The sequence below is a fragment of the Buteo buteo genome, chromosome 8, assembly GCF_964188355.1.
Source record: "Buteo buteo chromosome 8, bButBut1.hap1.1, whole genome shotgun sequence".
Classification (NCBI taxonomy): domain Eukaryota; kingdom Metazoa; phylum Chordata; class Aves; order Accipitriformes; family Accipitridae; genus Buteo; species Buteo buteo.
The window spans coordinates 9,371,912-9,397,428 of NC_134178.1; the positions used below are offsets into that span (position 1 = coordinate 9,371,912).

Sequence of the window (25,517 nt, forward strand, 5' to 3'; positions counted from 1 at the left end):
CAGAAACTAATGGCGGGATGCACAGTGGGGCCTGTAAAGGGAAGGAGCCCGAGTTCCAGCCCTGCAAAGGCAATGGTGGGGACCTCTGTGTGGTGAAGCAGGAGGCCGGTGTATTTGTGTGTGAAGCGGCACCCAGCCCCTCCCCCGCTGTCCGTGGGTCCAGCTCCCACTCTAGGCGACACTGAAGCCGGGCGGGCCCCACAGCGCGGCACTGCTACCGCCCTCCTCCTTCCCTCGCCGCGCCCCAGCCCGTCGCCGCGGGCTCACCGCGCCTCCATTAGGACCTACGCCACTGCGCTGGGGGAAGCGCACAAGATGGCGGCGGGCGCCGGCCGGGCCGCCCACGTGACCTAGAATCCGACTCCTTCTAGAGACATCTCAGCCGCGCGCGCAACGGGGGCGCTCTCGCGAGCCCGCCGAACAAAAGGAGAGGGCGGCGGGCGGGGGGGGGAGGTGTCGTGATCTCGCGAGACCTCGTGGCCGTTCTCCCCCTGAGGGGAGCGGGACGCCGCTGGGGGGGGGGGCGGGAGGGAAACCTCGCGGTATCGCTAGCAAAGCCCGGGAGAGCCAGCGGGTGCTGCGCGGGACCGGCGCCCCAAGTCTCGCGACAGCTCCCGGAGCGCCCTTCACCGAGGGCTGAGCGGCGGAGGGCCGGTCCAGGTCTCGCGATAGCCCTTCCCCGCCGGCGCAGCGCCGTTCGGTTTCTCTCGCGATAGCAGGAGGAAAGGGGGGGGGAGGGGAGCGCTCGGGCAGGGGCGGTAGCGTGCGCGCTGAGGTCAGGCGGGGGGCGGGGACTATATAAAGGCCGGGGCCGAGGCGGGGGGGGCTCAGTCAGGAAAAGCGATTCGTAGTGAGCGAGCGGCAGCAGCGGCGAGGTCCCAGCCCGGCGAATCTGAATTTCTCGAGGCGGAGCGGGACACCCCGAGACGATCTCTCGTTATGAGTCATGTGGCGGTGGAAAATGCCCTCGGTCTAGACCAGCAGGTGAGAGACGGGCCCCGGAATGCGGGGGGGGGGGGGAGGGGAAGGCGGCGGCAGGCCGCTCCGTTAACCGGAGTGTGGCGGCGGACGGGGCCGGAGGAGAGGCGCGGAGGAGGCTCGAAGCGCGTGGGGCAGGACGGTCGGGATTCCAAGCGTGGGACTTGCTTTGCTCCTCGCTTCCCGACCGTTGCGTCGTTATTTCCGCCTCCCCCCCTTTTTTCGCCGGCAACAACCCCCCCCAACCCCCTCCGTGCCCGTCCCCCCTCCCCAACGCGGCTGGTTTGTGGCGTATTCGGTTGTTGCGCAGTTTCCGCCGTGCGGCGGCTCCGCGCCGGTTTTCCTCCCGTGGGGGCGCGTCATCGCCGCGGCGGGGAAGGGGGTTGGGGGGGGGACGGGGGGTGGTGGTGTGCGGGAAGGACGGGACCGCCGCTGCCGCCCGAACCGGGATCTGCGCCTGCCCCCGCGGCCTCCTCGCCACGCTCCGGGCCCGGCTTTTGTGTGGCGGCGAGCGACGATGGTAAGGGTGGCTGCCGGGACCCCTGGTGGCGGCGGCGGGGAACGGCCCCGCGCGGGTGGGGGGGGGGGAAGAGGAGGAGGAGGGGGAGGAAGAGGGAGCCCGGGGGGGGGGGAGGGGGGCAGGGAGAAAGACACGATAAATGGCCGCCATTGTGCCTGTGACGGGGCGAGGCGGGGGGGGGGGAAGAGGACGGCGCTTTGTGTTGGCGCTCCCTTCCCCGGGGAAGGGGCTGGGGGAGGGGGCGCTGGCGGCTGCCTTTGTTCGGGCTGCGTCAGCAGGGACCGGCAGCAGCCTTTCCCGCTCTTTCCTCCGGTGCCGGTGGGCCCCGGTGACGCAGTTGGGCCTGGACGAGGAGCGCCTCAGCCGGCATGTGTCCGGGCGGCTCCCGGGCCCGCGATGTTGTTGTTCTCTCTTCTTTTTTTTTTCTTTTTTTTTTTGTTTTTTTTCCTCTTTCTCCCTACGTCTTCCACCACCTCCCGCTGGGCGGAGCCAGGCGCAGGCCCCTGCCCAATGTGGAGGGGATCGATGGTTATCTAATCCCTGGAGAACCGCGGGGGGGGGGGGGGCGGGCGGGAAGAGGCCCTACGTTGTAGCGAGGCCCAGGGCGGGCAGCTGGCGTGGCAAGGCCCCGCTAGTCCTCGGCGGCTTGTAGGCTTCGGGCGGCCGCCGCTCGGAGTCTTCGGCGAAGTAGGTCAGGGAGCCGGTCCTCCACCCCCCACCCGCCCCCCTTCCCCGCTTCTTTCCCCCCCACCCCTTCCCGAGATAGCACGTGACGGGTGCCGGCTGCCGGATTAGCTGGGCGGCTGCGGCTGCTCCCTGCTGCGCCGAAAATCCCAACCCGCAGTGCCGGCTGCACCGCCGCACTGAGATGGCGGCCGCGCCGGGCTTCGTCGCTGCGCCATCTCCGAGATGGGATTTTTGGCAAGTGTTGCCCCCACGGCGGAGACGGTGGGGGTTCAGTGCGAGAAGATTTATGCATCGCTTCTGTTGACTGGCCCTGGAGAGCCGCTCTTAACCTAGTAGAGAGTATTTGTTTTTGTTTACTGTTCAAATAAGAATCGATCTTTAGCCTCGTGTTGATGTTTGGATCAACTAAAGAGATCAGATTTTAAGTAGTAGCTTTAAAGAGGATGATAGGAGGCCTGCAATGGGAGGATTTTTCAAGAATCTGGATGTCCTAAATGGCAGCACACACAACTGAACATCTGAAAGGATAGTGCATTGGAATCTTTGCATTGGATTGATTCAGGTCATATAGGAAGATACTTCTGTGCAATTGGTCTTGCATACAAGTTAATTGTATTTAAGTGTGTCTTATTTTTTTTTTCCAAATAAGTTTCTAATCTTGCCGTGCAGGCAAACAACTGTAATAAGCTGGTGCTTAAGCTTTGTGAGTTGCCCACTACCTTTTGCTGAAATGAGTCCATATTGTGCTAGACCTAAAACATTTGGGTTACATGCTAGTGGTGCCTGAACTGAAATACCTTTTGGTAGCCTTTACTGTGAGATGGAAGGCTGCAAATGGAAGTTCTAGAAAAGCAAATGCAAAATTATTTTTGCTGAAGTAATTGTATGAGGCAGTCACATGATGTTCTGTGAGGAGTAGCTGCTTCAAATGTGAAGACTATAATGTCTCAGTAGTGTTAATGCAGTGTAAAGAAATAGCTGAGTCCCTGCAAGTGATGTGAACTGGTATTATTTGGGCTGTAGTCTCTGTATACCTTAAAAAAAATTGCCGTTGATCTCAATTGAAATGCCTTTTGGTGGACTGAAGGACTATTTTAAATGGCTGTTTAGCCTGCATATAGTGTGTGAAGCAGAAGTCTGTGGTATTTGATTTTGTGGGTGTAAGATACTCTTCTGGCCTTGCTGCCCATGTGGTGCATGTTTATTGGTGGATGTGAAGGCACTTGAAGATGGTGTAGCCTTGAGTATTAACTATGGCTTTGTTTTTCCTCCTTTAGAGGAGGTGTAACTGACACTAAACAAATTTCTTCGCAGCAAGAACTTGTTGGAACACTGCTTGCTGTTGATAAGCAAAAGGGCTTTTTGTATCTTTGCATAAATTCATTATATAACATGTTGATACTTGTTTTATTTCTTCTAGTTTTCTGGTCTAGACTTGAATTCCTCAGACTCTCAGAGTGAAGGAAGCTCTTCAAGCAGTAAGTACATGCAAATTCTCAAGCTTACAGACACACAGTTTTAGAAATAAGTGTGTTGTACTTGTGAAAAGTAATTTCTGAAGCCAAGATTTACAGAGGCTGATGGGGGAAATTGAGGAGGTTGCTAGTTATGGCTGCTTCGAAAATGCTGTATACTTTAGACAGGAGCACTTAATTTAGCAGTGGTATGGCATGTGTAAATTTCCTAAGTACTTAACTGAGAGAAGTTAGTGTTCTAATTTTGTCGTAGATTTTGTTGCCTCTAGTCAAATAACTGAGGCCACTGATTGTAGTAGTAATGTGATGATCTGTCTTCTCAAAACATCCAGCTAGAGCTGGAATGTTTGAAGGTAAAACTTAAAATAGTTAACTGTACTAATTGTAATTCACTGAGTAGAAACTGCGTTGTCTGACATGCAAGGCTTAAGTATGTTAAGAAGAGGGGAGGAATCTTCCAGGAATTCACAATCAGCTCGTGCCTGGTACATTCTGATTCGCAGATGTCTGTTGCTTAGCAGACAGATGCTTCTGGATTGTAAAGGAAGAATGCTATTCAGAGGCAATTATGTGTGGCTTCTGGTTTGATCTGAGCTGACCTGATGGGGATGGTTGAAATTAAGGGGAAAGAAAAATACCGTGAGTAATAATACTGTGAGTGTCAGCACTTGAATGACACAGTGAAAATCTTAAGCTGCTCAAATATCTGGCACCAGCGTTAAGCCTTAATGAGTTCTAGGAAGACAGGCTTTCGTCATAGACACTGTAACATCCATAAAGGGCCTGTATGACTTGGTCAAAGACATCTGTGACTTAAAAAAAAAAAGGCAGCATACCTAAATGAGCATGCAAGAAGTTAATCTTCACTGTGTTGGTCCTCTGAGAGCAGGATATTAAGTGCTGTGTTAAAGGACTCTTGTTTAAAGACACTGGAAGTCAGAGGCCTTAAAGCTTCTGAGGCAGACATTTTTTTTTCTAAGTAAAAGCTGTTGTTGGAAAGACTGGTGTCTCAGAAGGTGCTAAACGCTGCAAGCTGCAGTCTTGTAACACTATGCTTCTTTTGTCCTTTAGAAGGCCGATACATTCCTCCTCACTTGCGGAACAGGGAAGCTTCAAAACAGGGTACGTATGAGAAATAACAGTGGCACCACTTCTAACTGGTTCTTGACTTCCTTCTGAATCTATAGGAACAGACTGTTAAAGGCTTTGACATTACTGTTTAAGGTGGTTTTTACGAAGTGCTTGATTATTCTGTGCAAAACACTGCAACTTAACGTTCTGCTTTTAGTGTGCTGTTTTGGGCTTTCTTCACCAAGTTATATTGTAAGCTCAAGTTCAGTATCTGACTGGCAAAGTATCTTCCATATCTCATTAAGCAATTAACTGCCTGAAGCAAGATGGAGTCTTCCATGTTAACTTGACTAGCTCTGTAAAACTGATCCTCGAGATTAGCAGATTTTGGGAGTACCAGTTTTTGTGCTACTGTCACGTGGAATTTACAGTAATGAGTTGTTTAATATGAACAAATAGCACAATTTCACTTTGTAAATGGATGTTTTACACAACTTGCTTTTAACTGGGGAGTGTGAGAAGCAAACCAGGGATGTCCTAGTTTAGCTTCTTGCAGTTCTTACGGAAGTCCACAAGAGTAGTTGCAGAAGGAAATGCAGGATGCTGGTGGATGAAACGTGAAATACATGACCATTGTTGGTCATATGTTTAAACAGGGGTTTGTGCTGAGAAATGGCCTTTATATCTTGCACTTGATTTTTTCTAAACAAAAACCTGGTAAAGAAGAAAAGGTTTGTGGAGTGCTTCCGTGAAGCAAATTGTGATCTTTATTTGCAACATACAGAGATTGTCCATGCTGCAGCATGCATTATTGTCATGTCTAATGACTTCTGGAGGTACAAGAGAAACATTTCATCTAACACCTATTGAAATAGTGGAATGGAGGAGCTAAAGTATTTTCTGCTAATGCTACAATGTAAGAAATTGAACTTTCATAGTATGGGAGGACTTGGATCTCATCTGTTTCTAAAGCAGTGGACTTTCAGATTCTCTTTTCAATACTGCAAGAGGACTCCATTAGGAGTGGGTGGGAGGAGAATATTGAAACAAATGCTGATATATCTCACAGTGTTTCTGGAGCTATGTAATCTTAAATTTGACTAGATGAAAAATGGTCCATTCCAGTTTTATGCTGTTTGAAGAGACAGATCAGTCTGTTTTTGTCTTAACCTTTGCATGTGTCCAAGCTAGTGTGGTGGTTTGGGTTTGGTTTGTTTGGTTTTTTTTGGTTTTTTTTTTACTTGAAAGAAGCATGGCCTAAAGTGGCAAATGATGAACAGCCTGTTAGCAGAGCTGAATGTGTTGGGGGAAGTATAGGAACTGGTTGGCAGCTCAGTAATGCTCTTGAAGTTCCTGGTCACGTTAACCTCAAATGTGAGCAGTCTTTCAAGAAATCAGCTAGCTAAACCTGAGAGGAATGTGCAGGTTTTTCAAAAGCAGGAAACAACTTAAAGTTGTCTTGTGGACATGTGCTGTTCATAGATTTCCTTTCCCTATATGGTAACTTGTACCAAACTCCAGTTCAATTTTAGGGGGCTATCAGATATGGAGGGATATAGTGTTAACCTTGAGTTCATATCATGATGTATAGGGCTGTCACTATTGTCTTTTTTGTGCAAGACCAGAGGTCAAATATTGCAATGTGCATGTGATCATGTGTGGCTTTTGTGGGGGCTTCAAGCTTCACCTTGGAAAAAGGTAAACGAGTTATGAAACTTTAAGTTTGACACATGGCTTGTTCAATTAATAGAACATAGGCTGCCAACTTCTCTTGGTAAACCTAACATTTCAAAACTTCCTTTAAACCGGGTTGAGTACTGTATCACTAGGACTCCTCATGGCTCCCTGTGATGGGATTTGTGATGGCTAATGGAAAAGCTATGATTACAGTTTAGGCCCCCTACTGAGAAGCAAAGTGGGTATCAGTACAGTGATGTAAAACTGTGCTATTTTATAGGATGATTTGAAGTCTGTTACACAGTTGTACTTTCAGAAAAGTAATGTTTGCTTGTGTTATTTACAACTAAATTAACGATTGCTTCTTTGGCTGTGTTGAAGCTGGGCTGTGTATTGGATGCTCCTTCGAATCTTTAGCAAGAGATTATTCAAGGTGTAGACATTAGCAAGCAGCAGGCAAAAGAGACCTTGGGTAACAGTGGTATTTGACCATGCAACAAAACCCTTGATGCAGCCTTACAAGTGTAGTAACCTGATAGAATTTTTATTCAGTTAAACTACTGGGTGGAACTGTATTTCAGTAATCCAGTAGAATTGTCTTGCTCATCTACCATGACCTTATTGACTTCTGTGACGGTGTTAATTAACTATTACTGAATTAAAAAAACTTGAAAAAAGAAAAAATTATTTGTTTCTCTTATGTGGTGTTCCCTTAGACATGCTTTAGAAACAGTGTATAGTTTCTAGCTTGGGGTTCTCACTTTTCTCTGAAGCTGACGGTATAGTAATTCATAGACACTACTAAAGTTGCACAATAACCTTACTTGCAGCTACGTAAGAAATTGCTTAAGGCAGTGGACTTAATACTTTTTAAAATAGCTGTTCTTTGTGTTCATGAAGAGCTGAGCATCTTCATGATTTTGGTAGGTATTGACAGGGGAAGCATGCTAAGGGATCTAGAGTATTTCTATTTAAAACTCCTACAGTGCTCTCTTCAGCTTATTATTTCCATACACCTGCAGATCTGTCCCTATTGTAATACTAATCTGTTAGCTTTGTACATGGGAACAAAATGGTACAGTACAGAACTGCAGGAAGTAAGAGCATGCATAAAAATATGTCCTTAGGTTGCTTAATGGCAGTTCTGTTTTTCAGCTGTTGAAGGTACAGTATATGGAGCTCACTATGCAGGGCTGCCTGGTCTAAAGTGTCTTGCTTCCATGAGCTTGACTTGAGAACACTAAAGCTTGTTGTCATGTCATTTTCTTGTTAAGCTTCCTGGAAGCTGTTCTTGGATATTTAAAGTCTGATCTGATCTATAGTAGGTCAAAGGAGTACATGATAGAACTTAAGGGTCTTTTCCAACTTCAAGGATTCCATGATCCTAACTGTTTTTCCCATATTTGAAAAAAACCTGATGACTGCTGCTGCATGTGGCAGCTTTCTGAGTAAGCTGACAATGATTGGTGTTAGAACATTACAAAATGCGCAAATTAAAATGCTGATTGAGGAGAAGCATTGAAAATTCTATCACTCTTCACCGATGCAAGAACTACAAAACTGCTTTGGAAGTTCATTAACTTACTGAACTCCGAACTTAACCCTGTGGTGAGAAATGTGTGCTGGATGGAATCTATACAGGTTTTTACTTTAAAAAAAAAAAGCAAGCCTTGATGTTTAAAGGAGTTTCCTGATAATTCTTGCATGGTCTCGTGATCATTCACTTCAGATAAGTCAATCTGTGGTCTGTTATGGGTTGTTTCAGTGCATTTGCTTTTGATTTTAATTTGCCATGTCTTGTTCTAAGTCATGGTGATATCTTCTGCTAGCTGGTTACTTAGAGTTGACTTGTATGGCCTGGACCTCTGTTCTATGCTGATCCACAAGTAAAATCAAGTTAGGAATATCAAACTGAAAGCAGAATTAATGGCCCTAATTGTCAAGCAGGGTTTTGCTAAGGACTTGGTCCAGAAGTTGCTACGCTACCTTAAAGAAAAATATGGCAAGGTACCAGCTTCAGAAACCAGTGCAGTAACAAGCTAGATTAGTAAGCTTACTTGGTATGCTACTTGGAGTATAAAATCTTGACTCCTGTCTGGAACTCTTCAGACCTGGTAGAAGATCTTAATGTAGTACAGAGTCAGCCCAGTTTTTTCACTAATGAGAAACTACATCTGTATCTTCCTGAAGATTGCTCTGTCAGTACCACTGCTGTTAGATTTCTTGGCAGGGTGACATACCCCAGTATTTTTATTGGGGTTTGAAAGATACTCATACAAAAATCTGGTTTTAGATGCTTTCTAAACAAGCTACAAATAACTTTCTTATGTGTTAATGAAGTGATTATGGTATTCCTGATCTTTGTCAGCAGTCTCTCTGTGTGAAATTAATTTATCCTTGAGGACTTGAAGTTACTTCTTAAAAGACTTTGGAGGTCTTGAAGCATTCCATGGTCTTCTGTGCTAATAAACTTCATGCCTTGATTATTTTTGCTGTCTGCTTTGGTTAGCCAGACCAAATGACTTACAGTCACACTAGTTTTTAAAGTTCCCTGGTGACTAGAGCATGTCTGGATTCTGGGGAGTAGAATTTCTTCAAAAAAAAAAAAAAAGGGGGGGGGGGTAATGACACTTGCCAGAGCACATCTAACAAGGTAGGGTAATTGTTGTAGGGAATTTTTTTTTTTCAGAGAGGACCTAGAACAATGCCTTTCTTTGGAGTAATTTTGTTTTGTGGTTGCTTTTATTGTCCAGTGCATATGTCTTGACTGGTTTTGTGGTGTGAGGCTGGCAAAAGCATGCTCACTAATAGGAGTGACATTAGTTGTTTATCTATTTAATTATGTCACTTATTCTCTGCCAGCATCCCATAGCTGAGATTCATTGGGTCATGTTTTCAAACTTAGGGTTGGAACTCTGAATCAGAATTTGTAAGTTCTTAGTCTAGTACCAAAGCAGTGTAGTACCAAAGCACTGTTGAATGCTCTACGTTTCTGTCTACCTCCCAACCCCCTGGGAGCTGAACAAAAATGACCCTTTTTACTTGATGGTGTTGGCAAGCTGACGTACTTTCTATTCTACTTGGCCCTTTTTCTTTGAGTTAACATACCTAAGTAGGCATCTACTTACTGTAGGTAGGTGTAAAAGTCCTGTGGAAAAATTCAATATGATAATTCATTGTGAAGAACTCCATATTTCTCATTTCTGCATGATGCTGTTAATTTGTTTTAGTTTGCATAGATCAGATTGCTCTGTGTATTTACAGTATGACAAAACATTCTAACTTCCATGTGGATTTCTAATGCAAGGGCTAATACCACCCACTGATCTCCATCAGAGGCCTTGTTAGCCACACAAAAATTAAATGCATTGTCAAGGGTATGCGTTGAAGTTGGAGAGATAATGTAGATGAGGCTTGGCAAGACTTTGTCTTAATGTTTCTTCTGATACCCATCTTTCCAGAGTAGGCAACTTTAATATTAGTGCTAAGGCAAGTGCAGTGTTTTAAAAAAATAACATGCTTGTACATGAGTGGAGGGGTTTCAGCAAGTTCTGATAGGCAATGGGAGATACTTAGTCCCTATTTGATCAAGTCTTAACATCTGTGCATCTTCCATTCTTGAAGGACTGTGTGCCTTCCAATCCTGTAGACCTTCCAGTGAAGGCTTACTGGGCAGAACTTAGCTTTTTCTTGTAAAAGCCTATAGACCATGTAATGTATGGCTGAAATATCTTTCTTCTACTAGGTTTTGATAGTGGTGGCTGGAGTTCTAGCAGAGATAAGGATGCATACAGCAGCTTTGGTGCACGATCTGACCGTGGAGCAAAGTCAAGCTTCTTTGATCGTGGAAATGGATCAAGAGGAGGAAGGCAAGTACTTATTTGTCTGGGTAGTACATATGAAGTCTGTCTCAGTTCTAGTAGTGCATATGTAATCTTGATGTTAAAATTGGAGTTCTAGGTGTGAACAGCAGGATAAGGTAGGAGGAACCTGGGAGGGGAGGAGAGAGTGAGAGAGCCTTGCTTTTAAAGCTACATGAGTTCAAGGATGGGAAACTTGCATGTGTTGAAAAATGTGCCCTGTAGTCTACCGCCAGCCACTCACTGCAGCTATAATGATTTGCTGACTTAACCATTTCACCAAAAAAGTGCTAGATGGGTGGCTACTTCCAGAAAAATCATGAAGAGCTGTTGGGAGCACGTAAAATACATCAAAATGGATTTTTTTTTTAATTTCAGTATTTTTTTCCTTGTTTAAAAAGTGTAGTTAATAAAACTGGGTGAGACTCTTGCAGGTTCTCTACCTTACTTGATCAGTCTTACACACATCATGCGCTGTATGCACAAGTGTGGTGAGAGTGACCTTTATCGACTAGTAAACCTGATGCTAGTCCTGTATCCAGACTTTTCTCAAACATGATATACCAGACCAAAAACTAAACAGTTGAGGTAAGGACCTTTTCCACCTTCTTTCCAAGTGTCTAATACAGGTGAGCTCCCTCTCTGTAAAATAATGTGACATGTAATTGAGGTATTTAGTTTGGTCACCTGTGGTGGGGGAATAAAGGAGAAAACTACAGCACTTGAGGGTTTTGTCTGGAGGTGGGCACAGAGAAAGGGGGGAGTACCAAACAGTGCCTCCCAAGAGGTTTAAGAAGAGCTCCCTACAAAAAATGGCAAAGACTGAGCGACTTGAATTGCAGCTCTGCTGGCAGATGACTGATTCTTTACATTTGTTACACTTAACCAAATAAGTTTCAATACAAGGATCAGTGTATTAAGCTAAACTGAGCTGTGAAATCATGACAAACTCTTCTGTCTATGATGCAGAATATCATGACCTAGTCTGATGGCTGGGACTAAGTTAATTTTGGTTCATAGGTCAAGAAGCAAGTACAGATAATGTGATGACTTTGAATTGTTCTACAGTTGTATGTGTAATACCAGGGCATACACTGCTAGATTACTATGGGTTTAATTTTGCGTGTCAAAAAAAATCATGTTGTCCAGGAATGGTGGCCTGATATTCTTGCTGTATTTAGATATGAAGAGCGTGGAAGAGGTGGTGACTATGATAGGAGTGGCTTTGGTAGATTTGACCGTGGTGGGAATAGCCGCTGGTCTGACAAATCAGATGAAGATGACTGGTCAAAGCCTCTTCCCCCAAGTGAACGCCTGGAACAGTAAGTAATGTCATAATGTAAATTCACATGACAGGGTCAGTTGATAAGTCTAGCAAGTAAAATACTTTCTCTTATGTTTTTAGAGAGCTCTTTTCAGGAAGCAATACTGGCATTAACTTTGAGAAGTATGATGACATTCCTGTTGAAGCAACAGGCAGCAACTGTCCTCCACATATTGAAAGTGTAAGTGTTGTGGGTTTGTGTGTGTTTTTTTTGTCTGGTTTGCTTATGTATCTAATAGTGACTATTTTGCATATGAAACTTGATGTCATGCTGTCTTAAGTTTAGGGAGGAAGGGAAACAGTTTTGCCTTCCTACAGCTAAGCTGTTTTGCAGAGGAGGATTGCATATGATGAACTAAGACGTGGGAGAAGTTGTGTAAGCTTGTTAGTTAACACTTGCAGCTCACTTTTAACTATGTGACTTGTTTTAAAACAGTAAACATATATAGAAGTAGGAGTGTTTGGAGGTGCTGGTTTGTTGTAGCAACTGCTTAAGCATAGACATTGTGTTGTGCTAATTATAGTATGCTAGTGTAGTCTGCACTTCAGGCTTGGTTGGCTTTTATAAGAATCACTTATGTGACTGGACTAAGTAGCTACTAGACTCCTGGTAGCTAGTTCCTGAGTATCTATAAACTTACCTGTTAAGTTCTATAGGAAGAGATGAAATAAAAGCTACTTTACAAATGACTTCCTGGACTGAATGATGTGTTTCATGGTGGCTGAAGGGAAGGATCCCAATCTTACTTGTTTTAAATATCTTACAGTTCAGTGATGTTGACATGGGAGAAATTATTATGGGAAACATTGAGCTCACACGCTACACCCGTCCTACTCCAGTCCAGAAACATGCAATACCTATTATTAAAGAAAAGAGAGACTTGATGGCCTGTGCTCAGACAGGTAAGTTTACTGCTTAGTCTCTCTCTCAGCAGTTGGGTCTTGTATTCCTCAAGCTGCAGGTAAGAGGTCTGTGAGGTAGTACGACTTACTGTTCAGAGTATACTGCAATACCTACAGTGTTGGAAATTAATTAGCTTTAGAGTCTTGTAACTGTTTTAGATGTAGCTTGACTGGATCTAATGCGTTTGTCCCGAGAGAAATGTTCGTGGCTAAAATCACATTCACTTCAGGGTGTTGTGGTGCTGAGTGACAAGTCTTTTGTAGATAAGCTCTACTGGCTGAGTGCACTCCAGTGGCATAGGTAGCATCCATATAGTAGTGCAGGTGTTATTTGGAATATGCTAGTGATAGAGGATTAGTGCTGTAGTTGACAGTACAGTAGCTTTGAAATAACTGTTAATAATACTGAATTGTGTCCTTATAGGGTCTGGGAAAACGGCTGCGTTTCTTCTACCAATATTGAGCCAGATCTATGCAGATGGCCCTGGTGATGCCTTGAGAGCTATGAAGGCAAGTATTTAAATACCCAGCCCTGGAACATGTGTGTCTTTGCCTTGTATGCTGTTGCCTTCTTCTGAACACAGTAGCTGGGCTTAAATGTTGTCATTATTTGGGGTATGATAGGCAAGCTTCTCAACTTCTAAAAGACTTTAGCTATTTCTCTTGAAAAATACAGGGTGTAGAATGCTTTTTTTTTTTCCTACCTAAAGAGTTGATATGTGTAATTGTCTAGAGAAAAGGTTGTTTACAAGTGTGTTTGTTGTGTAAGGTTTAAAAGTGCTTTTCTTGCTACAAAAAAGCTACTTTAGTGACTTTAGGATAGAAAGTAACAGGTTTTATGGCTATTATTTCTCTGCTGCTTAAGTTATGGATCACAGTGCAAGTTGTAGAGGCCAAGCTTGTGCAGCTGTGTTGCTGTTAATGTATTAACTAATTGGGTACTGTAGTAGGGCAGTCTTCAGATGCAGTGCTTAAAACAAGTTGGCTCTCAGCTGTGGTTTTTTTTCTCTTGTTAAGACAAACTTGGGTGACCTGTCTTCAACATTGCCTATAGTAGCTGTTTTAATTCCCTTTGTATTGGGGGTACTCATTCACATTTTTTTTTCCTTCAGGAGAATGGAAGGTATGGGCGCCGCAAGCAATATCCAATCTCGCTGGTCTTGGCTCCCACTAGAGAATTGGCTGTGCAAATCTATGAGGAAGCCAGAAAGGTATATCTAGGAGTTAATTATTATAAAATAGCTGAAGTATGGTTTTTCTTAAAGCTAACTTACTTTGTTTTATAGTTTGCATACCGTTCCAGAGTTCGTCCCTGTGTTGTATACGGTGGTGCAGACATTGGTCAGCAGATACGTGACTTAGAACGTGGATGTCACTTGCTTGTAGCAACTCCAGGACGACTGGTTGATATGATGGAGAGGGGAAAGATTGGACTGGATTTCTGCAAGTAAGTAAAGTGTTCTTGTCCATATGTGAATGACTTGACAGCTAGCAACTGTGCATTTTAAAGTGAGATCTGGAGTTAATGACACTTAAGTTGTAGCTTTTGGACTGTGTAAACATCTAGTTGAGAACTTGTGGTCCAGTGTCTGTGCTGGGTTACAGCTTAAAGAAAAAAGCTCTGAAGAATAACCTTTTTTGTTACTATTTAGGTACCTAGTGCTTGATGAAGCTGACAGAATGCTTGATATGGGGTTTGAACCTCAAATTCGTCGGATTGTTGAACAAGATACTATGCCACCAAAGGGTGTTCGTCATACCATGATGTTCAGTGCTACTTTCCCCAAGGAAATCCAGGTACTTTACAAAAGTTCAAATACTTAACACGTCGTAGGGCCAGATTTCATCTCTGGAAGGAGGGGAAAAATACTCCATTTAAATTGTTTTTTTTTTTCTTTTCCCCCTTCCCTTTTCTTAGATGCTAGCTCGTGACTTCCTGGATGAATATATCTTTCTGGCTGTTGGCAGAGTAGGTTCTACATCTGAAAATATCACACAGAAAGTAGTATGGGTGGAAGAGTCAGACAAACGATCATTTCTGCTTGACCTGCTAAATGCTACAGGTAAAGACTAGTTTCAGATAAGCAAATAACGCAAAATTCACATGAGGCAAATCTAATGACTCAAGTAAGGGGAACTATTGAGTAGGTGAATGAAAAGGTATTTCCTTAATGTGCAGTGAATGTATTGCACTGGCTAAATGTCAGTTTTAAGTTGATGTAAGCTCTTCTGGGAATACAAAATGAGGAGGGAGGTCTCTAGTGTCCAGTTTAGAATAAAAAAGAGCAGAGAACTGAAACTGCCTTGTACAAGGTGGTAGAGCCAAGTATTTGTCTGTGTAGCTTTTCTTCTGCTAACTTGTGCCCTAATTATTGTTAGGCAAGGATTCCTTGACTCTGGTGTTCGTGGAAACTAAAAAGGGTGCAGATGCTCTTGAGGACTTCTTGTACCATGAAGGATATGCCTGTACAAGTATACATGGAGATCGCTCTCAAAGAGACAGAGAGGAAGCACTGCACCAGTTCCGTTCGGGCAAGAGCCCAATTCTTGTTGCCACAGCAGTAAGTGAAATCTATGAAGCTTGAGCCCGTAAGCCTGTTTGGCCTGTGGAATTTTACTAAGACTTGATTTAATCCTTTAACCACTAGGTAGCAGCAAGAGGACTGGATATCTCAAATGTAAAGCATGTCATAAACTTTGACTTGCCCAGTGACATTGAAGAGTATGTACATCGTATTGGTCGTACAGGCCGTGTAGGAAACCTTGGTAAGTAGTATTATCTGGAATTGTCATAGATGGCACTTAATACTGGAGTTTATACATGTAGTAGTATTGGCTAAGTAGCAAATTCCAACTAAGTACTTGAGAGAAACCCATGTGCTACCTTCTGTGACCAGAAGCTGGTCACTGCTGTCTAGCCAGTGTGGAAAGTAACCAGTTCCTTTAGTGCTTTTGTTGCTGTTAAAAAGCTCTGCCACATGTAAGCTTAGTATCTTCTGTGTCAGTAAATAGCCAGTGTTTTGTGACTAGAAATAGCTTTCTCTTTAGGTAATTGTTGTGTTCTCAAGCTTGGCTATAAGGAATCTGATACTGTACTTGTCACAGCTGCAAGTGGAGTTGTGGAATGGGTTTAAGTGCTATAGGGTACTTGTTTTGTGTGGTGCTAAAACTGAATGTTTACTTCAGGTCTTGCCACCTCATTCTTCAACGAGAGGAACATAAACATCACCAAGGACTTGCTTGATCTTCTTGTTGAGGCTAAGCAAGAAGTACCATCTTGGCTGGAAAACATGGCTTATGAACAGCATCACAAAGGAGGTGGTAGCCGTGGGCGATCTAAGAGGTAATGGTCACAACTTGGCTAAAGGTGTACTTAATCCATTGTGCGAGGCGGTTCTGTGATGTATTTTCAGTCTAAAAATACAGTTGGAGGAAGACAAAACCGTTGCACTATAAATTGAGTTAGGTGCATCAGAAGGTGACAGCTTGATGTCTAGTTTTGTTCTATCTTACTGTAAGGCAATTAACCCATAAGACTTTTTCCTCTTAAGCAAATAACTAGATACAGCTGAGGTAGAATGACATCTAGAAAAAATGGCTTTAGAAATCTGTGAAAGCACTTACAAAACACTTAACTAGAAATGCATACCTGCATGTGCCAGGGATGGACTATAAGCAGCTATTTTGATGTTTAGGAGAAGGTAATGCATGCTTCCTGACATAAACTAGGAAAGGTATGAGGGTTAGACTTCAGGTGTGTGGCCACTGGTAAAATAGCTTTGCTATGGAAACCTAAAATGCTTCATAAGTTGGTAATATAAAGCTATGTTTAATGGCTTAAAAGGGTGGGAGGAGTGACAACCCTTCCTCTTAATGTAGTGAAGATGATATGACCACATGAATTCTAGTTGTTTGGGTTTTTTTTCTTCAGAAGTATGCTTGTAAAATGGTCATCCTTTTCTACAACAGGAAAGATGGTCATAAATGTATCACTTAAACACTGAGATAGTGTGACCTCTGTTCCACAGGGTTTCTAAACCTGAATCAAATCTTACCTGGACCTGAGAGAGTAATTCTTAGGGTAACATGACAAGTTCAACATGAGCCCACTTGAATAGTAAATTTTCCTTTGCCATCTTGAATGCCCTTTCCAGGTAGCATTGGGTTGCTTACTGAGCAAGCTTGCCTGCTGAGCTTGACACTTGTACTGGTTGTTGGCCAGCTGTAGTTGGTAACCAGAGTTTAAGAAATTTAATTCTTGAATCTCAATGTCTACAATGCTTAAAATATCACTGACTTTACTCAAGTGTTTATTTCCTTCCTTTATACAGCAGTAGGTTCAGTGGAGGATTTGGTGCCAGAGACTATCGAACAAGTAGCGGTTCTGGCAGCAGTAGCTTTAGTAGCAGTCGATCAACCAGCAGCCGCAGTGGAGGAAGTGGCAGCAGAGGATTTGGAGGTAAGAAAAACTGGGCAGGCAGTACTAGCAAATACGAATAGCAAAACCAGATGTAAAATGCTTGCTGTAGTAAAACTTCGGGAGGTAATGTTTAAATATGAGGTCAGCTGGTGCTTGTTATGCAAAGTCTTAGCATCCTTCTTGGATCTAGGCTAGCACAAGTTACCTGTCTTTGAACAGTTTGATGCTACCTCTCTTTCCAGGACTTTAGTTCGCGTGCATTTGACAGTACTTCTGGGTGGGTTTCCTTTAATAGATAATAGACATCTTGTCTGTGCCCTGGGTTATTTTCTTGTTGTGAAGGCGCAAGTCTAGCAGGTTAATTAAGCATCACTTTCTCTTGCCTTTCATAGGTGGTGGTTATGGAGGCTTCTACAACAGTGATGGATATGGAGGAAACTATAACTCCCAGGGGGTTGACTGGTGGGGCAACTGAATCTGCTTGCAGCAGATATCCTACCAAACAAGCTAATATGGAAACCACATGTAACTTAGCCAGACTATACCTTGTGTAGCTTCAAGAACTCGCAGTACATTACCAGCTGTGATTCTCCACTGAAATTTTTTTTAAGGGAGCTCAAGGTCACAAGATGGAAACAAAGGAACAAGTAGCCCTATCTTGAAGGTGGTTTTGAAGACTCTATTGCTGTAGTCAGGATTAACTCCCCTCCCACCCATCCCCACCCAGAAACTGCATTTATAATTTTGTGACTGAGGATCATTTGTTTGTTAATGTACTGTGCCTTTAACTTTAGACAACTTTTATTTTGATGTCCTGTTGGCTCAGTAATGCTCAAGATATCAATTGTTTTGACAAAATAAAAAATTACTGAACTTGGGCTAAAATCAAACCTTGGCACACAGGTGTGATACAACTTAAACAGGAATCACTGATTCATCCATAATATTACAAAGAAAAACTTATGCGGTAGCCTGCATTAGGGCTTTTGGTATCTGCAGATTTGAAAAATAAAACATCTTGAAGCATATCAATGCAATTAGTTTCTAATGTGGCAAAACTGTACTAAGTTAAAGTTCTGATTTGCTCACTCTATCCTGGATAGGTACTTAGAACCTGATAGCCTTTAATAAGCCATTCCAGTCATGATGAGATGATGTATGGATACATGCATACATTAAAAGCACTGTTTTTGAAGTTAATGCAAGTAAATACAGCAATTCCTTTTTCAATATTTAGGCAGATCATTAATGTGAGCTAGCCAAATGTGGGCAGAACATTACAGGGAACGTTTAAAGGTCTGATAACTTGAAATAGTTTTTAGGAGAATTCATCTATTTAGACTTTTTAAAAATGCCTGCCATATGAAATTGAAATGGTAGAATGGCTGACCATGGCAGTGATTGGTCCTCCTTAAGGGCCTGACTGAATTTTTGGTCTAATAACGCATGCTAGTGTTGATGTTTTTTGGTCAAGAGGGTATGAACAGGAAGAATTATGCAGCAGGCTTTATTTTAATGCAGATTCACATTACTCTGTTCAAGCTGCGTGGAGATGTTAAACTGGCTTACTGTAGACTTTGTAAAATGGCTCCAGAAGAGTAACAAACAAACCTGAGATCACAGAGGTTGGAAATGTACATAAACTGCACAAGGTTTCAATTCTGCTATTAAAGTGCAGTTTTAGTCAGTTTTAGTTGCATAGGTTTCCATTGTATTTATAGTCTGTTTATGCTAAATCTGGCCAAAGATAAGTATTGTCCACCAGAAAAATGCCTCTGCCACTTGGAATTTCTGTGCTAACTTTGTGGCCAGAGCAGTTAACAACTAATCTACAGTGGCGTAGGAAAATGGCAAAAATCTCCTAAAGTGCAATAGATTTTTTCAAGTGTATTGTGCCTTGTTCTAAAACTTTTATTAAGTAGGTGCACTTGACAGTATTGAGGTCATTTGTTATGGTGCTATTTCAAGTCTAGGTTTAGGCCCTTGTACATTTTGCCCATAACTTTTTACAAAATACTTCTTTTATTGCACATTCAGAGAATTTTATATATGTCTTGTGTGCGTGTCCTTAACTTCCAATCTTATTTTGTCTCTTGGAGATTGAACGCAGCTTGTTTAAGGAGAAGGAAGTAGATTCTAAAACTTATTTGGGACCATGGGAATGATAGCTGGGAAGAAAACTATTTGCACACGACAGATTTCTAGATACTTTTTGCTGCTAGTTTTGTGTAATATTTATTGAACATTTTTGACAAATATTTATTTTTGTAAGCCTAAAAGTGATTCTTTGAAAGTTTAAAGAAACTTGACCAAAAGACAGTACAAAAACACTGGCACTTGAATGTTGAATGTCACCGTATGCGTGAAATTATATATTTCGGGGTAGTGTGAGCTTTTAATGTTTAAGTCATATTAAACTCTTAAGTCAAATTAAGCAGACCCGGCATTGGCAGTGTAGCCATAACTTTCTGATAGTAAAACAAAAATTGGCAACTTAAAATTAAACATGCCAAGGTTTTGATACACTTGTCTTAAGATATTAATGAAACACTTCTAAACACTGATGTGAAGTGTCCAGATTCTCAGATGTTTGTTGCGTGAGTTTTGTTTAGTTGTGTGTTTTTTTTTTTCAGTGAATGTCTGGCACATTGCAATCCTCAAACATGTGGTTATCTTTGTTGTATTGGCATAATCAGTGACTTGTGCATTTTAGCAAGTTTTATCAGCCAGCAATATTTTCAGTTCAGATACAAGGATTCAAAACAATATGCAAGAATGGATTTAAACTTGCTGAATGTGGAAATTGAACTTCAAGTCACTGTAGGTTTAGAATTGCTTATTGTATTAGTTTAGATGCTAGCACTGCATGTGCTGTGCATATTCTTGATTTTATTAAAATAAAAAAGTTGAACTGCACAGTCTACTCATTTGTGAAGCGTCACTTTTCTGGTTTACAAGATCTGTAGCCCAAGTAGTCTCATTGATGTGCAACTCTGGAAGCAGGTGAATCTACTGTGGTACACATCAGTGTGCTTATAAATGGCAGCTAAGCTTAGGGCTAAAGCTGTAGCAACCTTAAAATAACTGCCCCACAAAGTTGGATACTTTTACAAGTTTTTTAGAGAAGCTTAACAAAGCAGATGTAGGACAGATGGGGAGACAACCTTTTTCTTTCTTTTTTTTCTTTTTTTCCTTAGGGGTACCAAGTTTGGCTGTAACAAAATTTAAAATTTATTGAACTCCCTCAGACTTGATTCCTCAGCCGTGTAATGTTAAGGACCTTATCTCTCAGTTGTCCCTCTGACCTTAGCAATGGTGCCTTGTAGTAGACAGCTTTAATTTTGACATCTCAGTGTTGATTGGCAGCCTCATCAAAAACAAGCATGTGCAATTCTGTGGGAAAACTGCAGTACATACCCTTTTCCTTCTCCTCCAAAAGTATGCCTCCTTGGTCCCCTAGTTATCAAATGTATACCCACACTCCAGTTTTGAATTTGTTTTCTAAAACTAAGCTATGGGATTGAGCTGTAATTAGGCTGGAATGAGGGGTGAATACTGGAATATCCAAGGGGATAACAGTGGAAGGAATAGGTTCAGATGTTTCCAGCCTATCTTTGAGGCCAGACAAAAGTGTAGCTTCATTTAGAAGAACAAGATTTAGAAAGAACCTGGGTCTGTGCTGAAATGACTGTAGAAACTGGTGTATTCCTGGTGAGCAAGGGAGCAGGGAGGAAGTAATGCCTGGGAGCTCTGATCCACAAAAGTGTGCTGCAGGTACATGGCGTGGGTTGAAGACCAGTAAAGGAACAATGTGGCCTTGGAGTCCTGGATCCTCATAGTGCGTATCTGTAAAGGGAATCTACCCTGCTTGGTACACAGAACTGCCAGTCAGTAATATGTATGGGCCTTGGAGAATGATGGAAAGGAGATCGGCATGCTTACCCGGATAGCTTGCTGGAGGATCTGCTTTGAGCACACTGACTGTGGACCACACTAAATTTACCTGCTTTAGACTTGCACTAATTATCAACCTCATCATGCAGGGCTTTGTGTTGTCATGCTATGTCCCTGGATGTGCAACATGCACTTAAGTATATTCCAAAAGCTCTAACCTGGCTGTTGCCCTGCCCCTTCTCTGCCCCCATATCCTGTAGCTAAAGTTACAGAAATACAGAACCACAGTTAGGAGATACTCTGAGTGAAGGGCTGTGCGCTGTGGAGGTGGTCCGTGGGATCTGGAAGTCAAGCTCCGAGTGTAAAGGTTTGCACTTGATGCTTGAGGGTGAGGTTTGTTCCTGGCAAAGGCTGTTACAGAAAGTGCAGGCACGGCAGAAATCATTAGGTAGCTGAAACCACAGGAGCACAGTGAAGCAGCTCTAGGCCAGCCCTGTGAGCAGCGCTCTCTGGACCAGGGGTTGTAAAGGTAGTGGAATAGTTAGTGTAAAGCAAGGGGAGCTCTGAGTACAAAGTGAGTGAAAACTGAGGCAGTCTGGTACTGATGTGTGGCAGAAATGCTCAGGAAGGCTCTTGTTCATCGAGGCTGGAGGAAGCAATTTATGTCTGGTGGTACAAGGCTAAAACTAGTGCAGGTGTGAGGAGTGTTAGGACACTTACAGTGCTGTGGTAAGAGAAGCAGAGGGCATGTTCCCACAGAGGTGGGAGTTTGTACTTTAGTAGTTGTTGGCATAGTGGGCAGCAGCATAATTTTTCTCCATGATAAATGGGAAAAGACTTTGGAGAGGGTGGAGAAAACTGATCCTACATTGTAAGGTGAAGAAAGGGCTGTGAAGTTAAATGGTAAAAATGATTACTGATTTGTCTTTGACTCAGAAGCTGCGTTGTATCAGGCCTTCAAAATGTGCAGTAAAGTCAGTCCTTATGCAATAAATGGCTGCATATGCTAGTAGCAGCAGAGGTTACGGTAAAAGGGCTGTAGTAAAACTTACTCTTGTTTCTGCCAGTGAGATTACTGTGACCTGTGCAGATAAGCAGTGGTTTTGAAACAACATCAGTTTGACGCTGGTGAGAAGGGGTGGGAGGGATTTAGATTAATGCTCTATTGTGGATTCTCATAGAAGTTGAGAGAGCAGTGGGGTTACTAGAGGGAATTGGTTACTGTTTGGTTAGGCGCAAGCATGAAGTCTAGGCAGTGATTGAGTAAAGGAAAGATGACTTCCGCAAGCAGGATACTGCTGAGGCTTTCACCATGGCAATCAAACAGAAGTTGCACTGTATACCTCATTAAAACTGTGTGTCTGTAGCCACCTGAGTTTGTGAATCCTCATCAAGTGCAGTGTTCACTGTTGCTCATATTGATCAGTGTGTTGCTGAAAATAACCTGCAGTTAGTTGTTATAGTGTCTACACTGAATTACAAATCTTAAGTGTTAGCTCTCATTCGTTGGAGGAGGGGAGCAAAGGAGAAGTGTGTAGTTTCACTCCTACTGTGTTGTGAGCTCTTCCACTTTAGTGAACCTGCCTAATTTCTGTTGCACTAGCACACAAGCCCACCTCACAGGACGGTCATAACTGGATTATTATTGAGGGGAAGAAGATTGCTAAGGCTATAGAGGTGACATAAATTACTGCATGAAACTATCTTGGTTACCACTTTGTGTCAGAAAACGTACCCGTACAGATTCTATCTGTGGTTCTGCTGGCCTCCCGGTTGGTTGCTTGCTTCATTGAATCATTTGCCTTGTGCGTAGCATTGCTCATATGTAGCACTCACGTAAGTAGTCTCCGAAAGTGATCTGTTTAATTATCCCCCGTTACACAGTAATACTACTTACCAAGCTGAAGTAACTTGCTGATGGTTAACGAAGCAGGCCTGGACCAGAGCCAAGACTAGGAAAATGGTCAGTGGTGGTAGAGCCTTTGTCCACTCATTGATCTACCATAACGTCGTCCTCTACTGCTACCCTTAGCTCTTTCTTGGCGTTATTTCGGGAAGATCCAGAAAGGCTGTCAGTGTTACGGATCTCTTAAGTCTTGACTGTCCATTTAGGATAAGGGTGGAAGGAAATTCTGTTGTATATTTAGTCATTAGGGGCACTGCATCTCTGCCGAGAGTTTTTGTAAGCAATTGAAATCCTGCTCTAAACTGTTTGCATTTTATCAAGAATAGGTTCACTCTCAGTGCTGCCACTTCAGGGGAAATTTATCGTGTATATCATCTGATTTGTTAGCAAAAAATATTGCTGCTGAAGGAATTACATTCTTCAAATAGACGTTTGGTATGTTCAGAGCACAGATTACACAGTGCTGAATCTGATTAATGATCTGTACAGGTTTCAGTACAGTGACTGCATATTTGGTGTGATGAAAACCTTGTTCCCACTGATGTTTTATACAAACTAGATTTCTCAGGTGAAGTGTTTACCATCAAGGGGCATACTCTGATAGGCTAGGACTATAGAGTTTGGAGGGAAGGCTCAAGTACAATCTGCAGTAAATTGATAGAAATCTGTTGGTATTATGTACTTAGTGCAGAAAATGCAACAGTGTTGCTTCAAGGAGGGACTTGAGTGCCAGAGGTTTTTCAGTGGCTAAGTAATTAATCTAATCTCCTTCAGTTGATGACTCAGTGTGAAAGAAGTAGCAGGGATAAATTTGAAGAGGAAACAGAAGAAAGGGTTAGGCAAAGACTCACAGCATCTGTTCCCTGCTGCGCTGCTGATCTGAGTTACCTGGGGCCAGTCACATCATCATGCTAAAACTGTTCTCCTTGTCTCTTGTTCATCCTGTCAGTGTAAGACATCAGCTTTTTCAAGCAGGGACTGCAGTGCCCTATCATATTTCATCTGTCATCTTACCTGGGACTTCTAGTTTCTGCTTAAAAACAATAATTTGCAGGTAGGTTCAACTTAAATCACTGCCCAATAAGAGCATGGGATGCCTTAGCATATTCCTTCATTGTTCTCTTATAACAAGACAAGTAAATGAGATTTCTGGTAGAATTGCTCAAATAATTACTTTTGTGGTTCTTTCTAGTCCAACTTCCATTGTTTACTCTGTTTTCTGTCTTTTTTTTTTGGTAAACACTTGTTTCTTCTTGCAGTTAAAACAAACATTGCTTCTCATGGTGCTTGAGATCTCAGAGGTTCATGTGATTGGAAGCGTTTCTTGTGAAGCAAGGGAAACAGATGCTTAGGGCTATTTACAAAGAAGGAACGGCCAGAAATTAAGTGGACCAGGAGTCATAATTGAAGCTGTTTGTTAAATACCACTTGTGTGCTGAGCTTAGTCAGAGATGAGATTCAGGTTATGGGAAGTGTTCTCTGAAGAAATGTAAAAACGCTTGAAGCTGAGGACTGGCTTATGGAAACAGAGTACCTCATTGTTGATCTTTTCCAGCTCTCTCCTCTCCATCTGTGTATGGAGAAGATGTGCTAGGGACTCTCTGGGTGAAAATACTCTATATGTACTTAATTATGTTAAGTTGTGCGCGTCTAAGAGTATAATGGGGTCATGTACTTGAAAGCTTGCCTGAGTTTTCTAACTATATCAGCTGGTCCAAAGAAGGGTACCTCCTCTCCTCACTGCTCCTTAAACAGCTGAGGAATCTGATAATTAGACCACTGTCAAATCACAATGTACTTCATGGACAAAATGAATTAGTTCCCACAGGGACTCAAGTACTTGCGTATTTTATGTGGATAAATTAAAATGATAGGCCCACCACAACCGCTAGTGCTTCTGCAGTACTTCTCACAAGTAAGTCTCAGCATGCTTTAAGAAGGAGGTCAGCCTTGCCAGGAAACTGAGACACAAAGCAGTCAAGCAAGAGGTCAGTGGCCAAGTTAGAATCCAGAAGCCTGGCTCTTCTCTAAAAGAGTGACCCCATGTTGCTCTTGTAGTGCAAACATCAGCTTCCTCTGATGATAACCTGGGGAGCTGGAAGCGGCGTGAGGCTCTGTCTTAGCATGGGAACTAACACTCAGACTGCAGCCATTGCACTTGCCTTGGAAGTCGTTGCTCTTTAGTAGTAGGTCCCTGGGAATCAAAAGTTCCCCATGCAAGATAAGTCTTATGGTGGTCATCGGGGGTTTAGGAGGTGTTTTCTGCTGCTGCTGCTCTGGTCTTCAGTTTAGCACCAGCGGTGATGCATCCTTGCTTCCCTTGCTGTAAAACTCTGAGGTATCCTTAAAGGAGTTAATCATGACTTTGAAATACACTTGACAGGAGCCACTTAGGAAATGGAGGCAGGTTTCAACGTGTACTGCAGTGCAAGACAGCATTCCCATAACTAGTAGCAAATAAGAGTTGAACCCTGCAGCGCACTGCTGAGTTTTGTGGCACAGGCTGTGCCATAGGATTATGAATGTCTTAACAAGATGGAAGCATCAGGACATCTCTGCGTCCTTGTTGATGTCTGCTTGAGCAAGTGTGGTCAAAGAATGTCTACCTGATAATCACACCACCAGTGACTTTTCTAGGGGTTTTGCTAACTCAGTGGAGACTCTCTCTAGGATGCACTAGAGGTCAAGTAACTTCATGCTTTTTATTTCCGATACCAGAATCTCACTCCCATGAAAGGAAATGATCATACTGCTTTGACCAATTCTTTTAAGGGTACAGCTTTGGTTTAGAAATCTGATCAT

The 25,517-nt window shown here is 42.9% G+C and overlaps 1 protein-coding gene across 2 annotated transcripts; it reads left to right on the forward strand.

Moving 5' to 3' along the window:
• The first annotated feature begins 761 nt into the window (after window positions 1–761).
• DDX3X (DEAD-box helicase 3 X-linked) lies at window positions 762–19,838 on the forward strand. 2 transcript variants are annotated; one of them, XM_075033576.1, is made up of 17 exons: window positions 762–984; window positions 3,606–3,663; window positions 4,732–4,782; window positions 10,154–10,277; window positions 11,450–11,590; window positions 11,674–11,773; window positions 12,360–12,495; window positions 12,920–13,005; window positions 13,608–13,706; window positions 13,782–13,942; window positions 14,148–14,292; window positions 14,414–14,558; window positions 14,875–15,056; window positions 15,144–15,261; window positions 15,682–15,838; window positions 16,827–16,954; window positions 17,308–19,838. In XM_075033576.1, the coding sequence occupies exons 1-17, from the start codon at window positions 940–942 to the stop codon at window positions 17,388–17,390; spliced, it is 1,959 nt and encodes a 652-aa protein (XP_074889677.1). In that variant the 5' UTR covers window positions 762–939; the 3' UTR covers window positions 17,391–19,838. The 2 variants fall into 2 exon arrangements, with proteins under 2 accessions (XP_074889677.1, XP_074889678.1); XM_075033577.1 differs by having other exon boundaries at window positions 16,830–16,954.
• Window positions 19,839–25,517: the final 5,679 nt, after the last annotated feature.